Source organism: Cervus elaphus, chromosome 8 (genome assembly GCF_910594005.1).
Source record: "Cervus elaphus chromosome 8, mCerEla1.1, whole genome shotgun sequence".
Lineage (NCBI taxonomy): Eukaryota > Metazoa > Chordata > Mammalia > Artiodactyla > Cervidae > Cervus > Cervus elaphus.
In genome coordinates this window covers 4,663,148-4,684,242 of record NC_057822.1, presented here as the reverse complement: position 1 = coordinate 4,684,242, position 21,095 = coordinate 4,663,148, and the positions used below count along the sequence as shown (strand labels likewise).

General features: G+C 44.7%; 1 protein-coding gene across 19 annotated transcripts in view; it reads left to right on the top strand.

The window, feature by feature from the left end:
* The first annotated feature begins 10,352 nt into the window (after positions 1 to 10,352).
* Positions 10,353 to 21,095, top strand: part of EIF4G3 (eukaryotic translation initiation factor 4 gamma 3) — a 342,348-nt gene continuing 331,605 nt past the window's right edge. For 16 of the 19 annotated variants that reach the window (XM_043909090.1, XM_043909086.1, XM_043909085.1 and 13 more), the window contains exon 1: positions 10,353 to 11,256. In XM_043909090.1, the coding sequence (XP_043765025.1) occupies positions 11,039 to 11,256 (218 nt within the window). In that variant the 5' untranslated portion in view covers positions 10,353 to 11,038. The remainder of the gene's footprint in view (positions 11,257 to 21,095) is intronic. The other 3 variants (XM_043909093.1, XM_043909094.1, XM_043909092.1) reach the window with 1 other exon arrangement.

Genomic DNA, 21,095 nt, shown 5'->3' with positions numbered 1-21,095 from the left:
CCATAACCCCTCCTTGCGTTGGAGTTAGTTACTAGAGCAGCTTACAGAACTCAGAGAAACATTTCCCTTGGTAGATCACCAGTTTATTATGAAAGGATGTGACTCAAGAACAGCACAGGGCAAAGGACAGGGAAAGGCTGCAGAAGCTTCCATGCCCTCTCTCTCCACCGACCTGGAGGCACTCACAACCTTGTCCTTCTGGGGTTTTATGGATGCCTCATCACAGAGGGCTACAGTTCATGGGGTCACAAAGAGTTGGATATGACTGAGCATACACACACATACAAGCATACACACATACAAGCCACACACATGCACACACGCATAACATACACTTGATTGATTAAATCTTAGGCCACTGGTGGTGGAACTCAACCTCCAGGAGAGGGACTGAAAGTTCACCTCTCTAATCATAAAGTATATTCCCCTGGCAGCCCAGCCCCTCCTCCTTAGGTGACCTAGGGGCTTCCCAAACATCACTTCATTTACATAACAAATGAAACCTTATCACTCTCCTAGCCTCAGTTCTATTCAGCTCAGTCTCAGTCCTATCTGACTCTTTGCGACCCCACGGAGTGCAACACGCCAGGCTTCCCTGTCCATCACCAACTCCCGGAGCTTACTCAAACTCACGTCCATCAGTTCGGTGATGCCATCCAACCATCTCATCCTCTATCATCCCCTTCTCCTCCCGCCCTCAATCTTTCCCAGCATCAGGGTCTTTTCCAATGAGTCAGTTTTTCACATCAGGTGAGCTTCAGCATCAGTCCTTCCAAAGAATATTCAGGACTGATTTCCTTTAGGATTGACTGGTTGGATCTTGTTGCAGTTCAAAGGACTCTCAAGAGTCTTCTCCAACACCACAGTTCAAAAGCATCAATTCTTCTGCGCTCAGCTTTCTTTATAGTCCAACTTTCACATCCATACATAACTACTGGAAAAACCATAGCTTTGACTAGACAGACCTTTTTGGCAAAGTAATGTCTCTGCTTTTTAATATGCGGTCTAGGTTGGTCATAGCTTTTGTTCCAAGGAGTAAGCGTCTTTTAATTTCATGGCAGCAGTCAACATCTGCAGCGATTTTGGAGCCCCCCAAAATAAAACCTCTCACTGTTTCCATTGTTTCCCCAACTATTTGCCATGAAGTGATGGGATGAGATGCCATGATCTTAGTTTCCTGAATGTTGAGTTTTAAGACAGCTTTTTCACTCACCTCTTTCACTTTCATCAAGAGGCTCTTTGGTTCTTCTTCACTTTCTGCCATAAGGGTTGTGTCATCTGTGTCTCTCAGGTTGATATTGATATTTCTCCCAGAAATCTTGATTCCAGCTTGTGCTTCATCCAGCCTGGCATTTTGCATGATGTACTCTGCATATAAGTTAAATAAACAGGGTGACAATATACAGCCTTGACGTACTCCTTTTCCTATTTGGAACCAGTCTATTGTTCCATCTTCAGTTCTAACTGTTGCTTCCTGACCTGCATATGGGTTCTCAAGAGGCAGGTCAGGTGGTCTGGTGTTCCCATCTATTTCAGAATTTTCCACAGTTTATTGTGATCCACACAGTCAAAGGCTTTGGCATTGTCAATAAAGCAGAAGTAGATGTTTTTCTAGAACTCTCTTGCTTTTTCGATGAGCCAACAGATGTTCGCAATTTGATCTCTGGTTCCTATGCCATTTCTAAATCCAGCTTGAACATCTGGAAGTTCACAGTTCACATACTGTTGAAGCCTGGTGTGGAGAATTTTGAGCATTATTTTGCCAGAGTGTGAGATGAGTGCAATTGTGGGGCAGTTTGAACATTCTTTGGCATTGCCTTTCTTTGGGATTGGAATGAAAACTGACCTTTTCTACTCTAAGTTCTAGCAGCTCTACTCCAGGGATGGAATGAAGAGCAAATATATATTTATTATAAATCACAATATCACAAGCACACAATATATGTCAGGCACTATTCTAGGGCCTGGAGATACAGCAATGAACAAAACAGAATCCCTACTCTTGTAGGGCTAACATTCTAATGGGGAAGATAGACTGTAAATATGAATATGTAAATATGTCACTGGTTAGATGGTGGTAAGTATAATGAAGGAAATTACAGTAGGATAGAGTGGGCTGAGGTTGGGAGTGGGTTGTTAATTTATAAGGGATGATCAGGGAAGGCCTCTCCTATAAGGTGGCAGTTGAGTAGGGACAAGAAGGAAGTGAGGGGATGAGCAAGCAGTACTATATCCTAAGGACAGGAAACAGAAAGTGCAAAGACCCTGAGGTCTGAAGTGTATAAAAGGAACATCCAGGAACTTCTCTGCTTGTCCAGCAGTTAAGATTCCACTTCCACTGTAGGGGGCATGGGTTCTATTTCTGGTCAGGGAAGATCTTGCATGCTTTGCGATGTGGCCAAATAAATAAATAAATAAAATGTTAGTTATTAAGAAAAAAAAAAAAAAAAAGGAACATCCAAAAGGCCAGTGCACTAAAGAAGACTACAGGAGCAGCTCAGGGAGGTAAAGGTGGGGGGCGTGGGAGTCAGAGATCCCTGAACACCTCATAGATCACTGAACAGATTTTGGTTTTTACTCTAATTCAGAAGTGAGGGCAGTGGAGGGCTCTGGGCACAGAAGTGGCAGGATCTTAACTTTTCAATGTAAATCATAATGGGGATTATTATTATTATTTGGCCATGGCAGCTTGTGAGATCCTAGCCTCCCTCCTGCAAGGAAAGCATGGAGCCCTAACTGCTGCACTACCAGGGAATTCTATGGGGATTATTTAACTTGTAGGTCCAATTACCTCTCTCTTCCCTATCAGATGTGGTCTCACTAGGGTCCCAGCGCAGAGCCTAGCATGTAGATGTCACTCAGTAAATGCCCATTAAATTAGTTCTGAAGATTGACTGTGATGCCAGAGGTACACAGGGGCTCAGTGGCCTATCCTGAGGGAGAAAAGGGGGATGGGTGCCTGTGGGGGTATCCAACTTCTCAATGAGAGGATGGTATCAGGTCATGAGAAGCACCTTCGTCCAGCAGCAAGAAGAGCTTGTGAGTTTCAGTCCAGGCTGTGTTGGTCACTTGCAGGGTGAACTTGAGAAAAATCTTATATCTGGGCTCTAATGTTAAAACCAGGACCCTAAGGTGATCCCTAAGGCACCTTCAGTCCTGACTAGACTCATTATAATACTTTAAACAATTATGGTAAATAAAAGTAACTTAAAATTTACTGTCTTAACCATCTTATGATAATATTTTTGGTCCCTCTTCCATCCTTCTGAAGCTGCAGTACCTACTGCTGCAGAACTGCTGGGGGCCTTGGTCAGCTGCAGAAATAGCTGAGAGGTGAAGACCACCGCACACACATACGGGCAAAGGCAAAGGGGCAGGATGACTTGGCCTGGGAAGTGGGGGTGGCTGTGGCAGCAAGTTTTGCCTTGGAAGGAAGAACTAAAGGTTGTAGCTTTGTTGAGGTTCTGACCATGCCCTAGGCCCTGGTGATGCTCTCTATGGACCAGCTCCTCCAAGTCCTGCTTTAATCCTTTGGAGGCAGACCTCCTGTCTTCTTTTTGCAAATGGCCCAGAGAAATTAGGAAACTTGCTTAAGGTTGATGAGCTAGTCTGCAAGGTTAGAATCCAGATCTCTCTGAAAGTTTACAACCTTTGAAAGGAACTACTATCTTCATTGCCGGGAGAAATATCAATAACCTCAGATATGCAGATGACACCACCCTTATGGCAGAAAGTGAAGAGGAACTAAAAAGCCTCTTGATGAAAGTGAACGAGGAGAGTGAAAAAGTTGCCTTAAAGCTCAACATTCAGAAAACTAAGATCATGGCATCTCGTCCCATCACTTCATGGCAAATAGATGGGGAAACAGTGGAAGCAGTGTCAGACTTTATTTTTTGGGGCTCCAAAATCACTGCAGATATTGACTGCTGCCATGAAATTAAAAGACACTTACTCCTTGGAAGGAAAGTTATGACCAACCTAGATAGCATATTAAAAAGCAGAGATATTACTTTGCCAATAAAGGTCCGTCTAGTCAAGGCTATGGTTTTTCCAGTGGTCATGTATGGATGTGAGAGTTGGTCTATAAAGAAAGCTGAGCGCCGAAGAATTGATGCTTTTGAACTGTGGTGTTGGAGAAGACTCTTGAGAGTCCCTTGGACTGCAAGGAGATCCAACCAGTCCCTCCTAAAGGAGATCAGTCCTGGGTGTTCATTGGAAGGACTGATGCTGAAACTGAAACTCCAATACTTTGGCCACCTCATGCGAAGAGTTGACTCACTGGAAAAGACTCTGACGCTAGGAGGGATTGGGGGCAGGAGGAGAAGGGGACGACAGAGGATGAGATGGTTGGATGGCATCACCGACTCGACAGGCATGAGTCTGAGTAAACTCCGGGAGTTGGTGATGGACAGGGAGGCCTGGCGTGCTGCGATTCACGGGGTCGCAAAGAGTCGGACACAACTGAGTGACTGAACTGAACTACCTTCAGTAGTAGGGCAGCCTACCACCAGGCCCTGTGATGCTGGGCAGGGCCTGCTGACATAGCTCTTTACTGAAGAACATTCATAGCTGATTATGAACCAGCTTCAGTATAGGCAATGGGGCAAAATATTTACTTTTTTTTCCCACAGGGGCTTTTCTCCTCTCCATGTTCATTTCAGATGTGTGCCCTATAGTCGCTACTTCTTCAGTCTTCCTCTGCCTTCTTCTTCTTTTTTTTTATGTTCTTGGTCTCTCATCTCTACGTCTTAACTCCCTAGGGTCTAGATCTTACATCACTAAGTTCCACGCCCAGCTCTATCTTGCCAGGCCTTGGTGGAGGTTTGCATGTCTCAGAGTGGAACACCTGATACAAACCTTCCGTGGCTACTAAAGATGGCTTCATTATGCTAAAAGGGTAGTCCCCTCCAGGAGGAAAAACAAGTGAAAGAGCCAGAGAATTCCAGCTTGCAACAATATTTTCAAAAGTTTTCAATTCAGAAATTAAAGGGTCCCCCTGAGTCCAATCTTCCATTCATTTAGAGAAACAGCATGGTGACCCCACATGATAACAAGTAAGCAAAGCACCATCACTCAGCCTTGAGAAGATGTATAAACTAGATCTTCACCTGCCTGCTGGCTCTTGGAGTGAGGATGGAGAGGTATGCTGATTCTGGGAGGGAATGCAGGCCTCTGCTGGGGCTAGTGTGGTGAACTCTGGGAATGGTAGCTGGGTGGTTAAAAATGTAGAACTCCGCCGGTGGGCTAGCAGGACCCTCTTGACTTTCTCGCTCCCTGTGCAGTGAGGCCCAGCCTAGGCTCTGCAGTACCCAGGGCCTCTCCAGGATAACCTGAAATCCTCTGGCAATTCACTATTCTCTCCTTCAGTGAGCTTCACGTCGTATTAACTGAGTACTAGATACCAAGGATATTTTAAAGGACCAAGTAATGTTCCTGTATCCAACTATTGCGGGCTCCCCAGGTGGTACACTGGTAAAGATTCTGCCTGCAATGCAGGAGACACAGGAGATGTGCATTTGATCCCTGTTGGGAAGATCCCCTGAAGGAAATGGCAACCCATTCCAGTTATTCTTGCCTGGGAAATCCCATGGACAGAGGAGCCTGGCAGGCTACAGTCCATGGTGTCTCAAGAGTGACTAAACTGCCACACAACTGAGTGACTAAACCACCAACCATCCAACTATTATTATGAGTCAGGGACTGGACTTTGTACGTATTATCTTATTTCTCATGATAGGAGGCAATCTCCACTTTACAGATGAGAAAACTGAGGCATGAGAGGTTAAGTGATTTTCTCTAAGGTCATACAACTAATCAATGGCAGGGCTGAGAATCAAACTCAGGCAATTTGATTCCAAAAGCTGTACCCTTAGTTGCTCAACACGAGCTTTAAGCATCCACTTGGGAACCTAGAAAAGGTGAGCATAACTCAGCCTGGGGAGTGAGGAAAGGCTGTCTAGAGGAAGTGGGGCCTAAGCCAGCCTTGAAGCGGGAGGGGAATTAGCCAATGGGCTGAGAAAAGAGAGGATGGTTTGGGGTTGTAGCCCAGGGTGAGGAGGAAGATGGCCTTGTTTGCAGTGGAGCAAGGTGGCTGCAGCTCTGGATGTGAGGTGGAGAATGGCAGTATGGAAGCAAAGTCTAGATCCTGAGGCTGTTTTATTTCTTTACTTGTTTATGGCCGCACTGTTGTGATGCATGGGCTCAGTTGCCCTGCAGTATGTGGAATCTTCCCGGATCAGGGATCAAACACATGTCCCCTGAGTTGATAGGCAGACTCTCAACCATTGGACCACCAGGGAAGTCTCCTGAAGGGTCCTGAATTTAAACTGGATCCTGAGGGCAATGTGGGAGGCATGGACAGCTCTCAGCAGGCAAATTCACAAGATCAGCTTTGCTTGTGGACAGTGTCCCTGGCCAGTGTGGGGAGGTTGCTCTGGGGAAGGCAATGGTGGCCTATCAGAACTGGAGTCAGATGCCTGGGTTAATTTTTTTAAATATTTATTTATTTCACTGCGCCAGTTCTTAGTTGCAGCACAGATCTTTAGCTGTGGCATCAGAGCTCTTAGTTGCAGCATGTAGGATCTAATTCCCTGATCAGGGTTCAAACCAGGGCCCCCTGCACTGGGAGCTTGGAGTCTTAGCCACTGGACCACCAGGGAAGTCCCAGATGCCTGGGTTTAAATGCCAGCATTTCGACTTGAAAGTTATACAATTGCTTCTTCACATCTTTGAACCTCAGTTTCTTTGTAAATAGGGTATAGTATTACCTTGCACAGTTGTGGAGGTGAATAGGATTGACTCTAAGTAGAATGCTTAGGAGAGTTGTGCCCTGGCACACAGTAGGTGTTCAACAAATTTTAGCTGCTCTGTGTCAAATGGGAGGTGTTGAGCAGGGTTATGCTTTGGATGAAAGGAGAGCACTCTACCTTTCTGACTTTGCACGGTATAAGGCTTTCCCATTGATTGCTGGGGGCTAGAATCTTATCAAGGACTGTTACATTATTTTGCTCAAGATCTATCTGTTTAAGAGAGATAACTGAAGACCAGACACACAATAATCGCCTGATGAGTGTAGCTATTAAGTTGGAAAAAGAAGCAAGCTCAGAAAAGAATAACAATTAAGTAATTATCAGTCTGTTATCACCCTGTTTAAGTTCCCTTCTGTTCAGTTGCTCAGTCCTGTCTTGACTCTTTGTGACCCCATGGACTGCAGTACACCAGGCTTCCCTGTCCATCACCAACTTCTGGAGCTTGCTCAAACTCATGTCCATTGAGTCAGTGATGCCATCCAACCATATCATCCTCTGTCATCCCCTTCTCCTCCTGCCTTCAATCTTTCCCAGCATCAGGGTCTTTTCCAATGAGTCAGTTCTTCTCATCAGGTAGCCAAAGTATTGGAGTTTCAGTTTCAGCATCAGTCCTTCCAATGAATTTTCAGGACTGATTTCCTTTAGGATGGACTGGTTGGATCTCCTTGCAGTCCAAGGGACTCTCAAGAGTCTTCTCCAACACCACAGTTCAAAAGCATCAATTCTTCGGCGCTTAGCTTTCTTTATAGACCAACTCTCACATCCATACATGACTACTAGTAAAACCATAGCTTTGACTAGATGGACTTTTGTCAGCAAAGTAATATCTCTGCTTTTTAATATGCTATCTAGGTTGGTCATAGCTTTTGTTCCAAGGAGTAAGCGTCTTTTAATTTCATGGCAGCAGTCAATATCTGCAGTGATTTTGAAGCCCCCCAAAATAAAGTCTCTTATTGTTTCCATTGTTTCCCCATCTATTTGCCATGAAGTGATGGGACGAGATGCCATGATCTTAGTTTTCTGAATGTTGAGGTTTAAGGCAACTTTTTCACTCTCCTCTTTCATCAAAAGGTTCTTTAGGTCTTCTTCACTTTCTGCCATAAGGGTTGTGTCATCTGTGTATCTCAGGTTATTGATATTTCTCCCTGCAATCTTGATTCTAGCTTGTGCTTCATCCAGCCTGGCATTTTGCATGATGTACTCTGCATATAAGTTAAATAAGCAGGGTGACAATACACAGCCTTGACATACTCCTTTCCTGATTTGGAACCAAGTCTGTTGTTCCATGTCCAATTCTAACTATTGCTTCTTGACCTGCATACAGATTTCTCCGGAGGCAGGTCGGGTGGTCTGGTATTCCCATCTCTTTAGGAGTTTTCCACAGTTTGTTGTGATCCACACAGTTAAAGGTTTTGGCGTAGTCAATAAAGCATAGATTCACCCTGTAAATGGGGAACCAAATTCTTTCCTGGGAACAGGTTTTCATTGGGAGAAGGAAGTCTGAGATCTGGAACACAGGAGGAGAATCTGGGGAAGGGCAGTACCAGTTGGGAATTTTTCCTGGAGCTGATTGTGCCTGAAGAAAACCAGAAAATCCAATCCCAGGTAAACAGGTGTTACAAATCCAAATGATTCCAGAATGTGAAGTAGCTCCTGACTTCCAGTCTGGAGATGATGGATGGATGATATTCCTTCTTCACTACACTAGGAGCTGTGAAACTCTCCCTAGAAAGATGCAGTGGAGGTATCCCCTTCTTCCAGATGGTTTTTATTCAGAGGGAACTTTTAGGGTTCCCAAGGACTGCCAAGAATTAAGCACCGATTGTGTGTAGAGCTTCATATGAATTGGAAAAAAAAAAAAGGCAGTATGAAACAGTATAGCAGGAGTTAGAACCCACCTCTGATTCCAATTTTGTGTCTGCCAATTACACTCTCCATGTGACCTTGGGAAAGTATCTTGCCCATTTTTTTTTTTTTAATGATTTTATCTTCATTTATTTAGTTTTGGCTGTGCTGGGTCTTTGTTGCTGTGCAGGCTTTTCTCTAGTTGTGGTGAGCTGGGCTACTCTCTAGCTGATGTGCACGGGCTTCTCATTGCAGTGGCTTCTCTTGTTGTGGAGAACCTGCTCTAGAGCATTCCGGCTTCAGTAGTTGTGGCACAAGGGCTTAAGAGTTGCAGCTCCTGGGCTCTAGAGCACAGGCTCAATAGTCGTGGCACATGGGCTTAGTTGCTCCACCACCTCTGGGATCTTCCTGGACCAGGGATTAAACCGGTGTCTCCTGCATTGGCAGGCGGATTCTTTCCCTCTGAGCCACCAGGGCAGTCTCCTCTTGTGAGTTTTGAGCCTGGCTTTTCTCAGCTCCTTCTTTTGGGTGGTGGTATTGAGTCTCCCCGGAGAAGGCAATGGCAACCCACTCCAGTACTCTTGCCTGGAAAATCCCATGGGCAGAGGAGCCTGGTGGGCTGCAGTCCATGGGGTCTCGAAGAGTCGGACAGGACTGAGCGACTTCACTCTCACGCATTGGAGAAGGAAACGGCAGCCCTCTCCAGTGTTCTTGCCTGGAGGATCCCAGGGACGACGGAGCCTGGTGGGCTGCCATCTATGGGGTCGCACAGAGTCGGACACGACTGAAGCGACTTAGCAGCAGCAGCAGCAGCATTGAGTCTCCCTGAGCCTCAGTCTCTTCCTTTGTGAAATGATTATCCCTATTTCACTGGACGGTGTGAGACAGTAAGTGCTCGGTGCCTGGGAACCATTATTACCTGGCTTGCTCCCTGATCTCTGCAGTTCTTTTCCCCTCAATGTTCCAGTGCTTAGACAAGACCCCCAATGCGGGGTGGTGGTGGTTTGCGGGCAGGGTGTGTGTGGGGGTGTGTTCCTTGGTCATGCTCAGGAGAAAAGGAGTTTAACAAGTGTCATAGGGCACTGGGGAGCCGACCGCCGGCTGACGGTCAAAGGGCGCTCGGGTCCTGAGGCAGGCCTGAGAAGAATCCTTACACAGATCCCTAAGTTAGGGCTGCCGATTAGATAAGGCAGTCGGGTGAGGTCCCCGGGCAACTTGGGAGGCAGCCAGGTTGCTTCAGACGAAGGTGGATTTCAGATCCTGGTTTGGCTCTGTCCTTTCTCTGCTGGGTGACCTTGGGCCGGTCCCTTTTCCTCTCCTCGCCTCAGCGCGCTCTGGAGACCGGGGCTCCTCATCCCACTCGCTTCTCTGAGCGAGGGCGAAATGTCGACACAATGGACGGTGACTGCGTTACAGGCAGGCGAGAGCTCTGTGTGATGCAGATAGGGGCACGCGGCGCGTTCCTCTCGAGCGATTTCTCTGTGGTGAAGCGCTTCCTACCGCCGTGACCTGGGTCTCTCTCCTCAGCGTCTCCCGCCCCCCGCGGACAGGGCTCTGCGGACCGCAGGGCTCCACGGCCGTTACCATTGTTCTTCGCGACTGGGCGACAGGGGAGGGGTCTCACAGACCAGACCTCGCCTTTGGTCTCTCCCTCCGCCCGGTACCCCCCGGCAGCAGCGCGCCTGGGAAGCCGCCCCCCGCGCCCCTCCCCCGACTCCTCGCCGATCTTCCCCGAGGAAGCGAGTCCGCCCCAGAGAACTCCCGAACGGCGGCCGAAGACGCCCCCGAGCGTTTCCGAAGAATCCCGATCGCTCCCAGTCTCCGGAAAGAGCCGAAGGGGCTTCCCACCCTCGGCCTTCCGAGCCACTCCGAAAAGGCCCGAAGTTTTCCGAGCGGCCGTCCTGCCGGACTGCTGGAGGCGGCCGCAGCGCCATGTTGGATGCTCTGCTCGTAGAGGGAAGAAAATCCGCCGGCATCGCCTGAGCCCCGCTACCGAGAAGGGCGCCGCTTCCCCCGGGGAGGGGGATAAAGACCCCCCGCCGCCGGCCCATGAGGATATTGCCGTGAAAGGTCCGGTCTCTCCGCCTCCTGCCCCCGCCGGGTCCGGCCCCCCCCCTGGGGTCGCGTTGTCACGGAGACCGGCAGCCGGTGGTGCTGGCCCGCGGGGCGGCTGCTGCTGCCGGCGGCGGCGGCGGCGGCGGCGGCGGCGGCGGGCGTGTGTGACCGGCCCGGGCCCCCTCCTCCTCCTCCTCCCAGCCTCCCCCCGGCCCCCTGCTCCCGCCGCCTCCCCGGGTCTGCCCCCATCCCGCCCCTCCGCTGCCCCCGGCCCCTGCACCCCGGCGCGCCCGGTCCCGCTCTGGGGGGGTTGGTGGCTTCGCTTTGCCATGAGTTTACCGCAGAAACCGGCTCTGAAATCAGGCTCAGCGGCTGCAGCAGGAACCGGACCCGGCACCGGAGCGGCGGCGGCGGCGGCGGCGGCAGCGGTACCGCCTCCTCACCCGGCGGCGGCGGCGGCGGCGGCAGCGGCGGCGGCGGCGGCGGCAGCAGCGGCGGCCCCTCCTCACCCGAACATCAGGGCCCTCCAGACCCAGGCGCCCCAACAGTATCCTTTTCACCTTCCTGCCAGCCCTTCGGCTCGCTTCGCCGTGGACCGGGGTTGGGGGTGTCGGGGACTGTGGCCCCTCCGGGGACTCTCCTGCCCGCAACCGCTGCCCAGCCAGGGGCAGGGACTCTTCTCCTCCAGCCCACGCACCCGGCCTGGCGCCGGAGCTTTTGGGGGTGCCCTGGCAGCAGCACTGCGGGGGATGGGGAACTCCCCCCTCCCCCGGACCCTCTGCACTACTGTGCAGACTAGCTCTATCGGCCTTGCTTCTGCAGCCCTTCCCTTTTGGAGCCGGGGCGGGGTGGGAGACACCGTTTCCCCCTTCTCGCCTTTCCTCCCCCCGAAACCCGACCCCCACCCCCCCCCTTTTATTAGGCCGAATTTGCTGGTGCCTGTGACCAGCCCCGCAGGGAAGGCTTTTTCTCTGATTGTTGTAAGGACGACACCCTCCTCTTGATCTCCCTTCAGCTCCCGCTGCAGCGGGGCATGGTGGGCTTCCTTGATTATCGTGGTTAATACATAATAAACTTGATTGGTAAATTTCCCGTGTGAAACTAAACTCAGCTCGTTCCAAAGGTAAGTCGGGTTTTCAGTCTACGGTGAAATTTTGCAGAAAGCACTCCCTCTGGCTAGTGTTTTTTTTTTTTTTTTAGCGATTGGGAGAGTTGTGATGTGGTTTGTGGTGGAACGCGATCTAAGGAGGAAATGTTACGCCGGACGCTTCCCTGTCTTTGACCTTTTTTAAAGGAAGAGGAAGTTAACTGACATTACCCATCACCCCCAAAAGTCTCACTTCTTGGAAGACTGGTGTTAAATGCTGAATATTTTTAAAGGGCTTGAATTTACTCTTCCTAGGCCTGATATCTGGAGGGTACCGTGGCTCCTGGCTGGAAAGTCTAGTGTTGAATGTGTCTAATCTCGTGTTATTTGCTCGACTGTAGAGTTTTTGCACAGATTTGATTGAAAAGACTTGGTGACGAGGTATTTTAGTTAAAAACCAGCGGTTGAAGGTAAAACGTTGAGTTCATGAATTCCACGGAGAATTAGAAAGGCATTATTACCAACCTGAGAGTAACATTTCATCATACACCCCTCCCCCCAATCCGTTGTATTTACGTAAATCAATAAATAATTATTGGATGTTTAGATGTGTTGTGTTTTTGTATTTGTGTCATCGTGTGTTTGACTTTTAGAGAGTAGGGTGTTGGAGCAAGCGAAACTAACTGCTGTGAGGTCCGCAGATTATTTCACAGTCTGTAGTTTGATTCTTGTCTGTATCCATTACTTTGAGAAGGGAAAGGTATCTCCCCCTCTAGAGTCATCTCAGGTCATCGTTTTGGTTTCTGTCAAGTGCCATTTTCTCTGTGCTTTGAATATTGTTAGTCCACATTTTTTCAATCCAAGCACTGTGGCGCAGGGTAAGATAAATTCCGTTCCAGTGTGATGTATGTACTGATTTCATAATGTGATTCTGTTCAATTAAGAATTGCTCACCGATGAGACTGGTTAGTGATTCCTTAGTGTTTGCTGCCTGTTAAAAACCTGGTTAGTTTTGATCAGTGTCCCTCGTTGCTTTACTTTGGGGGGGAAGACTGATACTCCTACTTCAAGGTAGAATCCAGTATTGGATCTCTTAAAGGTATCTTCACTTAATGCTTTGTGAGTTTAAATTCCTTTTTAATTTCAGTTTTTTTTTTTTTATCTTGATTGTCCATATTTGGTTAGCGCTCTTAAGTTTCTATACTGTGCCACCAAGTAAATTATTTCTTACCTCCATCTTGGAGCTGTTTGGGAAATTAAACACATGAAAGGCGGCCTGTAGTTATGTGTTCTTGGCTACAAAGTGATAAGGACCAAGGTGCTGAGTATGACAGTGCTTGGTGAGTTTAGTGGTATTATTTGGATACTTAAGTGTTTCAAGTGTGCTTTTACAAATGCATTTCACAAAGGAAGGACTTCTAAAAGCTGTGAGTTGGTTGCAATATAAGTTAGTAATACTGCAACAGTTGTTAAAGGAGATAGATCTAAAAGTAGTAATATAGGTTACTTAGTTTTATGTGGCTTTTTTTACTTTGCCTCATGTCAGTGAAGTAAGAATAAGTTTTCTTCTTGATGTATTTCACAGTTCTGTTATCTTTTATTTGCTTTACACATTGAAAGATTACAATTGCTAAATCTGAAAGCTTGTAAGTAAATGAAGTGTAGATTACAGATTTCATTATAACATGCCAGTGGTGGAATGTTATCCGTGGTAATGGGGAATTGGTTAAAAATGGATTGAAATAGAGTAATTTTGCTTTTCTACACTGAGGGAATGTGGGGATTTGTATTTGTTTGATAAAAGTGATTATCATATAAATTGATACACATAGAAGCATTGAGACTGGAGTGCAAAGTTGGAGTTGCCCTTTCTATGGCTTGATTAACTCCAGTTTTTCAGAATGTACTGGTTCAGTTGTGTTTGAATTGAATTAATAAGTTTAGATAGCATTTTAAATCTGTAAAAATATGAGGAGACTCATGTAACAAGATGTCTGTGCTTTGTTTGTACGTAGTGTTCAACTGGCAAATCAGAAATGCTAATCAATTGGAATTTAAACTCCTAAGGCCCTGTCAGGTAGAGGTCCCTGACTGCCAAGAGGCATGGGATGGGACCTGTCCAGGGATGGATGGGCCGTGGTGGAGGGTGGGTGGGGACGGTAAGGATGAAAGAAGATAAACCCTGATAGAAAAAGTGCTAATGGCAAGGGAGAAATATGCTTAGAGTTTCTGTAACATAATCCAGTGTGAATAGTTGATGAAATTGGCAGTTGGGATCCTTTTCTTGAGATTTGCTCACCTCACCTTCCCAGTGTGAGGTTCCAGGAGGCTATAGTGAGAACTTCCATGCTGATTCTTAACCTTTTCTAGGTAACAAACAACTTTGACATTTTGATAAAACCTTGTAGTCCCTCTCCAGAGAAAATTGTACATGCATAGAAAATCTTGCTAACATTTTTCAGGGAGTTCTTGGGTCCTCATTAAAAGCCTAGTTCTTTAGATGGAAATTGCTCACCCTTGAGATAATTGAAGATAAATGAGTTTGAATTCAAGTGCCCAAGTAGTTCTGACTTAAACAGAACAATTTTGCAGTCTGTTATGAATACTCAATGTTCTATTTATATGGAAAGGCTTCAGGATGTAATTTCTCTCAGGGCTGCTGACACTTCTGGGGAGTCTAGTTACTGTTCAGGGGGAGTTGGTTTGGTTAAGAAAATCAGAGCAGTAAGTACTTTAAAGAAACTTAATTTGGTAAAGGCCTGTGGTGATCCCCAAATGACTTGTGTCCTCAGCTCTTTTGTCTTAGATACGACATACATTAAAAGCAAATATTCTCTTTATTTTCGGCACTATAGTTTCCCCTTTTTTTGCATTCTGTGTTGATTTTCAGTTTTATAGGCTGAAACCAGTAACGTTTGCTTTCTTCCTTTTTGCCTCTATCAAAGCTGAATCTGAGTGATAACGACAGTGTTTGTTTATTGAGTGCCTCCTGTTCTAGGAGCTGTACGTATATGATTTTATGTAATTTGCACAAGAACTCTAATGTTCTCTGTTTTACTGATGAGGAAACTGAAGTTCAGAGAATGTAAGTAACGTTCTCAAGGTCATCTGTCTGGTAGGTAGTGAACTGTGGTTCAGACTGTGGTCCTAAGGCTTATGGATGTCCTTTCTGTCTGCTGGGCTACTTCTTACCAAGTGTGCGTGTGGGAGTGATGGAAGCAAGGATGCCCTCCCGTATTTTACAGCTGGAGGAAGTCTATAACGTGAAGGATCTCTGTGGAGTAATCGAAAGTGCAGTGATGGTGTACCATGTGTTAATCAGCTCATGGCTACATACAGCTAGACAAGGAGGTTATCTTTACCTCCTTGAGCCTTGAAGCATAGGAATAGGCCTGCCACATTTGATTCAGTGCATGTTTCTGCTTGTTCAGATGTTAGCAAGGCATCTCTCAAAATACCTGTATAACTAGCAACTAGAACTGTGTAGCTTATGCAATGGCCAGTAGTCTATTTACTCCTAAGCCCCACCATCAACAAAGATGGTTCTGTGCTTTGAGACCCAGATCTCCCTCCTCTTGGGAGGGAGAGTGGGAGAGTGACGCAAGATGGAGATGAAGAAGGAACAAAGTTAGATGCCTGATTCGCATCAGCTCTTGCCTCTGCTGCTGCTATGCCCTGTACTAGGCTCACTGGTATTTTCCGTCAAACTCGGAGAACTTAAATTACCTGAGGACCAATAAGTTGCTTTTCCACACTGGGGTTTCTGATAAGATTTTTACAAAAAGACCTGCTAAAAAATGTTATTGAAAACCGTGTTTTAAATCAGAATAGGGTTGCCACCTTTTAGCTGTTTATATTGGTGCCTTAAGTGGCAAGTTTAAAAATTGCTCGTTCATCCAGCACCTACTGTGTGTCACACTCAATGTAGGTCTCGGGTTGAATGTCTTTGCCCTCAAAGAACTTGGTCCAGACAGGTGAACCAACAGAATACCATGAGGCAAGTACAATTACTCTGCTCTAAGAGCCTAGCCTGGGGGCAAGGAGGAATTAGGGCTTCCTACAAGAAATCCTGAGCTAAATTAGAAGGATGAGTAAGCATTACCCAAGGTTTAGAGAGCTTTCTCCTCTGCCAGCTAACTTTTCCCAGTTCTTTGCTGTTGCTGCTACATAGAATGTTAGTACTAAATGGATTTCAGGCATGTTTCAGGTTTTTAGCAGTGGCAGAGAAGCTAGAAAGACATACCAGAGAACATGGCAATCAAAACACAGTTACTATAGATTGAAAATATCTTAAACATCATAATATGAGAATGTGAGAAGATACATTGATGTTAATATATCGGATCCTGATTTCTGTGGTTGGTTCTTTCCTAGTCTCCTTCCCAGTCATCCTATAATATCCCCTGCCCTTCTGATACTAGAATGGCTTGGAAGCAGTACCTGCTGACCTCAAAATATAAGTAGATTTCGTTTGGTGTATTGAGACGGTCAGCTGATAGGGAGTTTAAAAAAAAAAATCTGGATTTGAGTTTGGCTTTTCCATTTTAATGTGCTATCTTGGACTGGTCATGTAACTGCTTTGGGCATCAGTTTCCCTTCCTCTAAAATGAAGAGGTTAGACTAGTTTACTAAGTGATCCTCTTGAATTGTAGTGGCTTTTAATTCTGAAGATTATGGTTTGAGGATTTGTTTTGTTCTTGCAAGTAGATGGGAAGGATTTATAGAGACCTATTAACGGTTTCTTAGTCTGTTTGATGGTTGGTGACACGTTTCTGTGGTGACTTAACTGATACTAGAGGCATTCTAACATGGACCACAGGGAAGGCAGCTTGCTCATATAAGAAGCCTCTGGTTTTTGTCTTGTTAATGTTAGATTTAGTCAAACAGATTGAAATACTTCTGTGACTTTAGTAGTGAAGACTTTATTGTCTGTGGTGGGATGACTCGAGGCTATAAATAAGGTTGCCATGTCGGATGGTGGCTTGCTCTGGGGGATGACCCAGCTAGTTCATTATGAGGTATGAGGGAGAAAGTATGTTCTGAAACAAACGCCTGTGGTGAGGAACAGTCTCTATTTTTACTTTAGGAATGATGCTTTGAGTTAATATAATAGGAAATGAAGTACTTCCTGATTATTAGGCAGGCGCCTGACTTCAGGCAGTGAATAAACTGCAGCTGGAATTTACATGGATGAAATATTGCAGGATCCTGAGATACTTCTGAATTCTCAGTTGGTTCCTAGTTCTTTGGCTTGCTGCCAGTCAGAAGGAATTTTTCACTTTCCTATACCCTTAGCTGAAATTTGAGATGGTTTGAGCTATGTAAAGTACATTTGAAACTTATCAGTTTTTATGATCTTTATTAACTAGTAGTTGTTTCATATTTTTTTGAGCCCTGTGTGGGTGTTCCCTGACTCTTCTGAGACATTAAATTTTATCTACAGAGAATGTAAACTCCTTAAAGGCAGAGATTTTTGTTTTTTGTTCACTCTGTTGAGTTGCCAGCACCTATAACAGTGCTTGGCAGGTAGTTGGAAGTCTATAAATGTTTGTTGAATGAAATGTTAACTTAAGAGTCTAAGAATCAGTTTAAGGTAAGTTTTGAGATAATATAGGTGACATCACAACAATTCTGGTACTCAAAGCTGCCCTAAAATTGTTTGCACTGATGTGTAATGGAATTGAAAATAGTTCCATAATTTCCTTTGAGATGGCATAAGCACTGACCCAGTTTGCAAAGCCTTCTAAAGTGGCTTGATTGCATTTGAAGTATAGATACTGAGAATTAGTTTATATAAAGGCCAAGGAGAAAAAAACAGTCAAATGTTACTGTTAAAATTTTTGTTTTATACTTTTAATAATAATACATCAATTCAGCAAGGTTTAAAAAATATAGAAAAGTAAAAAAGGAAGTCAACCATAATCTTAGTATATAGAGATGCCCACTGTTTAACATTTTGGTATATTTTTTGTCCTTTTTTCTATGGACTTTAATTTTAATGGACTTAAAATCTGCCCTTTTTTGTAACATAACTTAAGGTCAAATTACATACAGTTTTGTATCTTGCTTATTTTGTTGCTTAACTATCTGCCAACAGAAACTAGTTTTTGAATAGTTTTATTCTTCATCAATTTGGAATGAACTATTTTTGTTGCTTTGGAAAGGTTTTCTTGAGAATATTCTTTTACCTTTGGCTTGTAGCTCAGAAGTTATGACTGCCCATTAGGAAGAGGAGGGCTGAAACCTGTATCAGTAAGCCAGACATTTTTGAGTTACTGTGCCTATAATATTTTGTGTTATTTATAACATTAAGTGTATTGATACAGCTTCATAGGGGCTTCTCTGGTGGCTCAGAGGTAAAGAATCCTCCTGCCAATGCAGGAGACATGGGTTTGATCCCTGGGTCGAGAAGATCCCCTGGAGGAGAAAATAGCAGCCCACTCCAGTATTCTTGTCTGGGAAATCCCATGGACAGAGGAGCCTGATGGGCTATAGTCCCTGGGGTCACAAAGACTCTGACACGACTTAGCGACTAAGCAACATAACTTCACAGGCTTCCCCCCCTACAGTTATTTGCATTTAAAAAATTATTCCTTTGACTCCATCTTCATCCATACATTTAAACATACTTTAAAAAGATGTGAACAGGGTGTTATTTTCTAGTTAGGAATTGTATACATGTGTACATGTATATCGGAGAAGGCAATGGCACCCCACTCCAGTACTCTTGCCTGGAAAATCCCATGGACGGAGGAGCCTGGTAGGCTGCAGTCCATGGGGTCGCTAAGAGTCAGACATGACTGAGCGACTTCACTTTCATTTTTCACTTTTATGCATTGGAGAAGGCAATGGCACCCCACTCCAGTATTCTTGCCTGGAGAATCCGAGGGACGGGGGAGCCTGGTGGGCTGCTATCTGTGGGGTCGCACAGAGTCGGACACGACTGAAGCGACTTACTAGTGGCAGTAGCAGTACATGTATATCCGATTTTCAGAAAATGTTGATATTTATATGGAGTGATTGGAGGGAGGATAAGACCATATGAGGTCTCATGCAGGGCTCAGGAAATAAGATTGAAGCATTGGAACAACCAGAATTTTGGAATGACAACGTGGGAACAATACTCCATCACAGTAGAAATAAGTACAGTCAGTTTTGAGCCAGTACAATATTTGTTAAATTGAGAATGGAAAGGACTGAAACTTGTAGATAAAATGGAGGAATATTAAGAAAGAAAGAGTGAGTGAGATGACCCCCAACTCTTTCTTGGCCCTAGAAAATAGCATAGAAGACATAGAATTTGAACTGTAAGATGAATTTTTAAAAAATTAAAAAGTGTTTAAGTTTACAGTCAGGGTTTCATTGGGCAGAGAGGAAAGGATTGTGGTGAGTGGATCATCAGCATGAACAAAGATTTGGGCTTGAAATAAGCATGGTGTATGCTGGATTGTTGCTTCCCTGGTGGCTCAAGTGGTAAAGAATCCGCCTGCCAGTGCAGGAGATATGGGTTTGATCCCTGAGTCAGGAAGATCCCCTGGAGAAGGGAATGGCAACCCACGCCCGTGTTCTTCCGTGGGAAGAGGAGGCTGGTGGGCTACAGTCTGTGAGGTCGCAAAAGAGTCAGACATGACTTAGCAATTACATGCGGGATTGTTAGGGTCTTGATCAGTATGCTTGGAGTGGAGGATTCTTGTGATACAATCCTTGAGATAATGGGTCCAGATTCTAGAGGACTTTGAATGAATAAAAGAAAAGGTTAGATTTTGTTTGTATAAAGCATTGCTTTTTTTGGTGGTGGAGGGGGCACAGTTTTGTTGAGAGATAATTTGCATATACCATACAAGCCACCCATTTAGAGTGGACAATTCAGTGGTTTTTAATTTATTAACATCATTCTACAACCATCACTGCAACAAATTTTAGAATATTTTCATTACTTTCCAAAGAATTCATTAGAACTACCAGTACCCCCCCTGCCCCCCCAACCATAGGCAAGTACTATTAGCCTACAGAGATTTGCCTATTTTCTGGACATTTTGTATAATGGAATAATGTAATGAGTGGCCTTTTGTGAGTGATTTCTCTCTGCACAAGTTTTTCATGGTTCAGCTATGTTCAAGCATGTTTGAGAACCTTGTTTTTAATTGTTGGAGAATATTCCAGCTGTCGTGTTTTCTTCATCCGTTGGTGGACGTTTGGGTGGTTAAAACATTTACTGTTATATATGATTATGAGTGTTTTTGTGTGGATGCATGTTTTGATTTTTCTTGAGTAGATACCTAAGACTACAGTTGTTGGGTTTTATGAGGTAGCTCCATGTTTAACATTTTGAGGAACTGCCAAACTGTTTTCTACTACCATTTTACATTCCTACCAGCAAAATATGAAGATTCCAATACTTTTCATTGTATGTCTTTTGGATTATAGGTTGTTGTAGTGGGTATAAAGTAGTATCTCATTGTGGTTTTGATTTGCTTTTCCTTGATGACTAATGATGATGTGCATATTATTTGTGGGCTTATTGAACGTTTGTCTTTGGAGAAATGTCTGTTCAAATCCTTTGCCCAGTTTTTAACTTAGTTGTCTTTTTATGATTGAGTTGTAAGAGTTCTTTATATAGTCTGGATACAAGTCCCTTTTCAGATATAACATTTACAGTTTTTTTCCCTCATTGAGTGGGTTGGTCACCTTTTTTCATTTTTTACTTTCTTGATCGTGTCCTTTGAAGCCCCAAAGTTTTTAATTTTGATAAAGTCCATTTATCTGTTTCTCTTTTGTCACTTGTGCTTTTGTATTGTGTCTAAGAAGGTTTTGCCTAATTCAGGGTCATGAAGATTTACATCTTTGTTTCCTTCTAAGTTTATAATTTTAGTTTTTGTACTTAGGTCTCTGATCCATTCTGAATTTGTATGTATGATGTTAAGTAAGGGTTTACGTTTATTCTGCATTTGTATATCCAGTTGTTTCAATACTGTTTGTTTAAAAGATTATTTTATCCTCATTGAATTGTCTTGGCACCCTGTCAAAAACCCGCTGCATTTCTTTTTTATTTATTGAACACTGATGATGAAACAGTAGTTTTGAAGATTTATTTGGTTGAGGTGTGCAAGTTGAAATAAGGAACAGGAAAGATTAGGAGAGAAGGAATGGCATCACAGAACTACATGTAAAAATAATCCATTAAATGTTTGCGATTTAGTGAGATGTGCTCATTTTTTTATGACTTATTGAATAAACAGACTTCGACCATTTCTACCTTTTGTATAATGCCTGAAACTATTCAAAAGGGGATTTTGCCT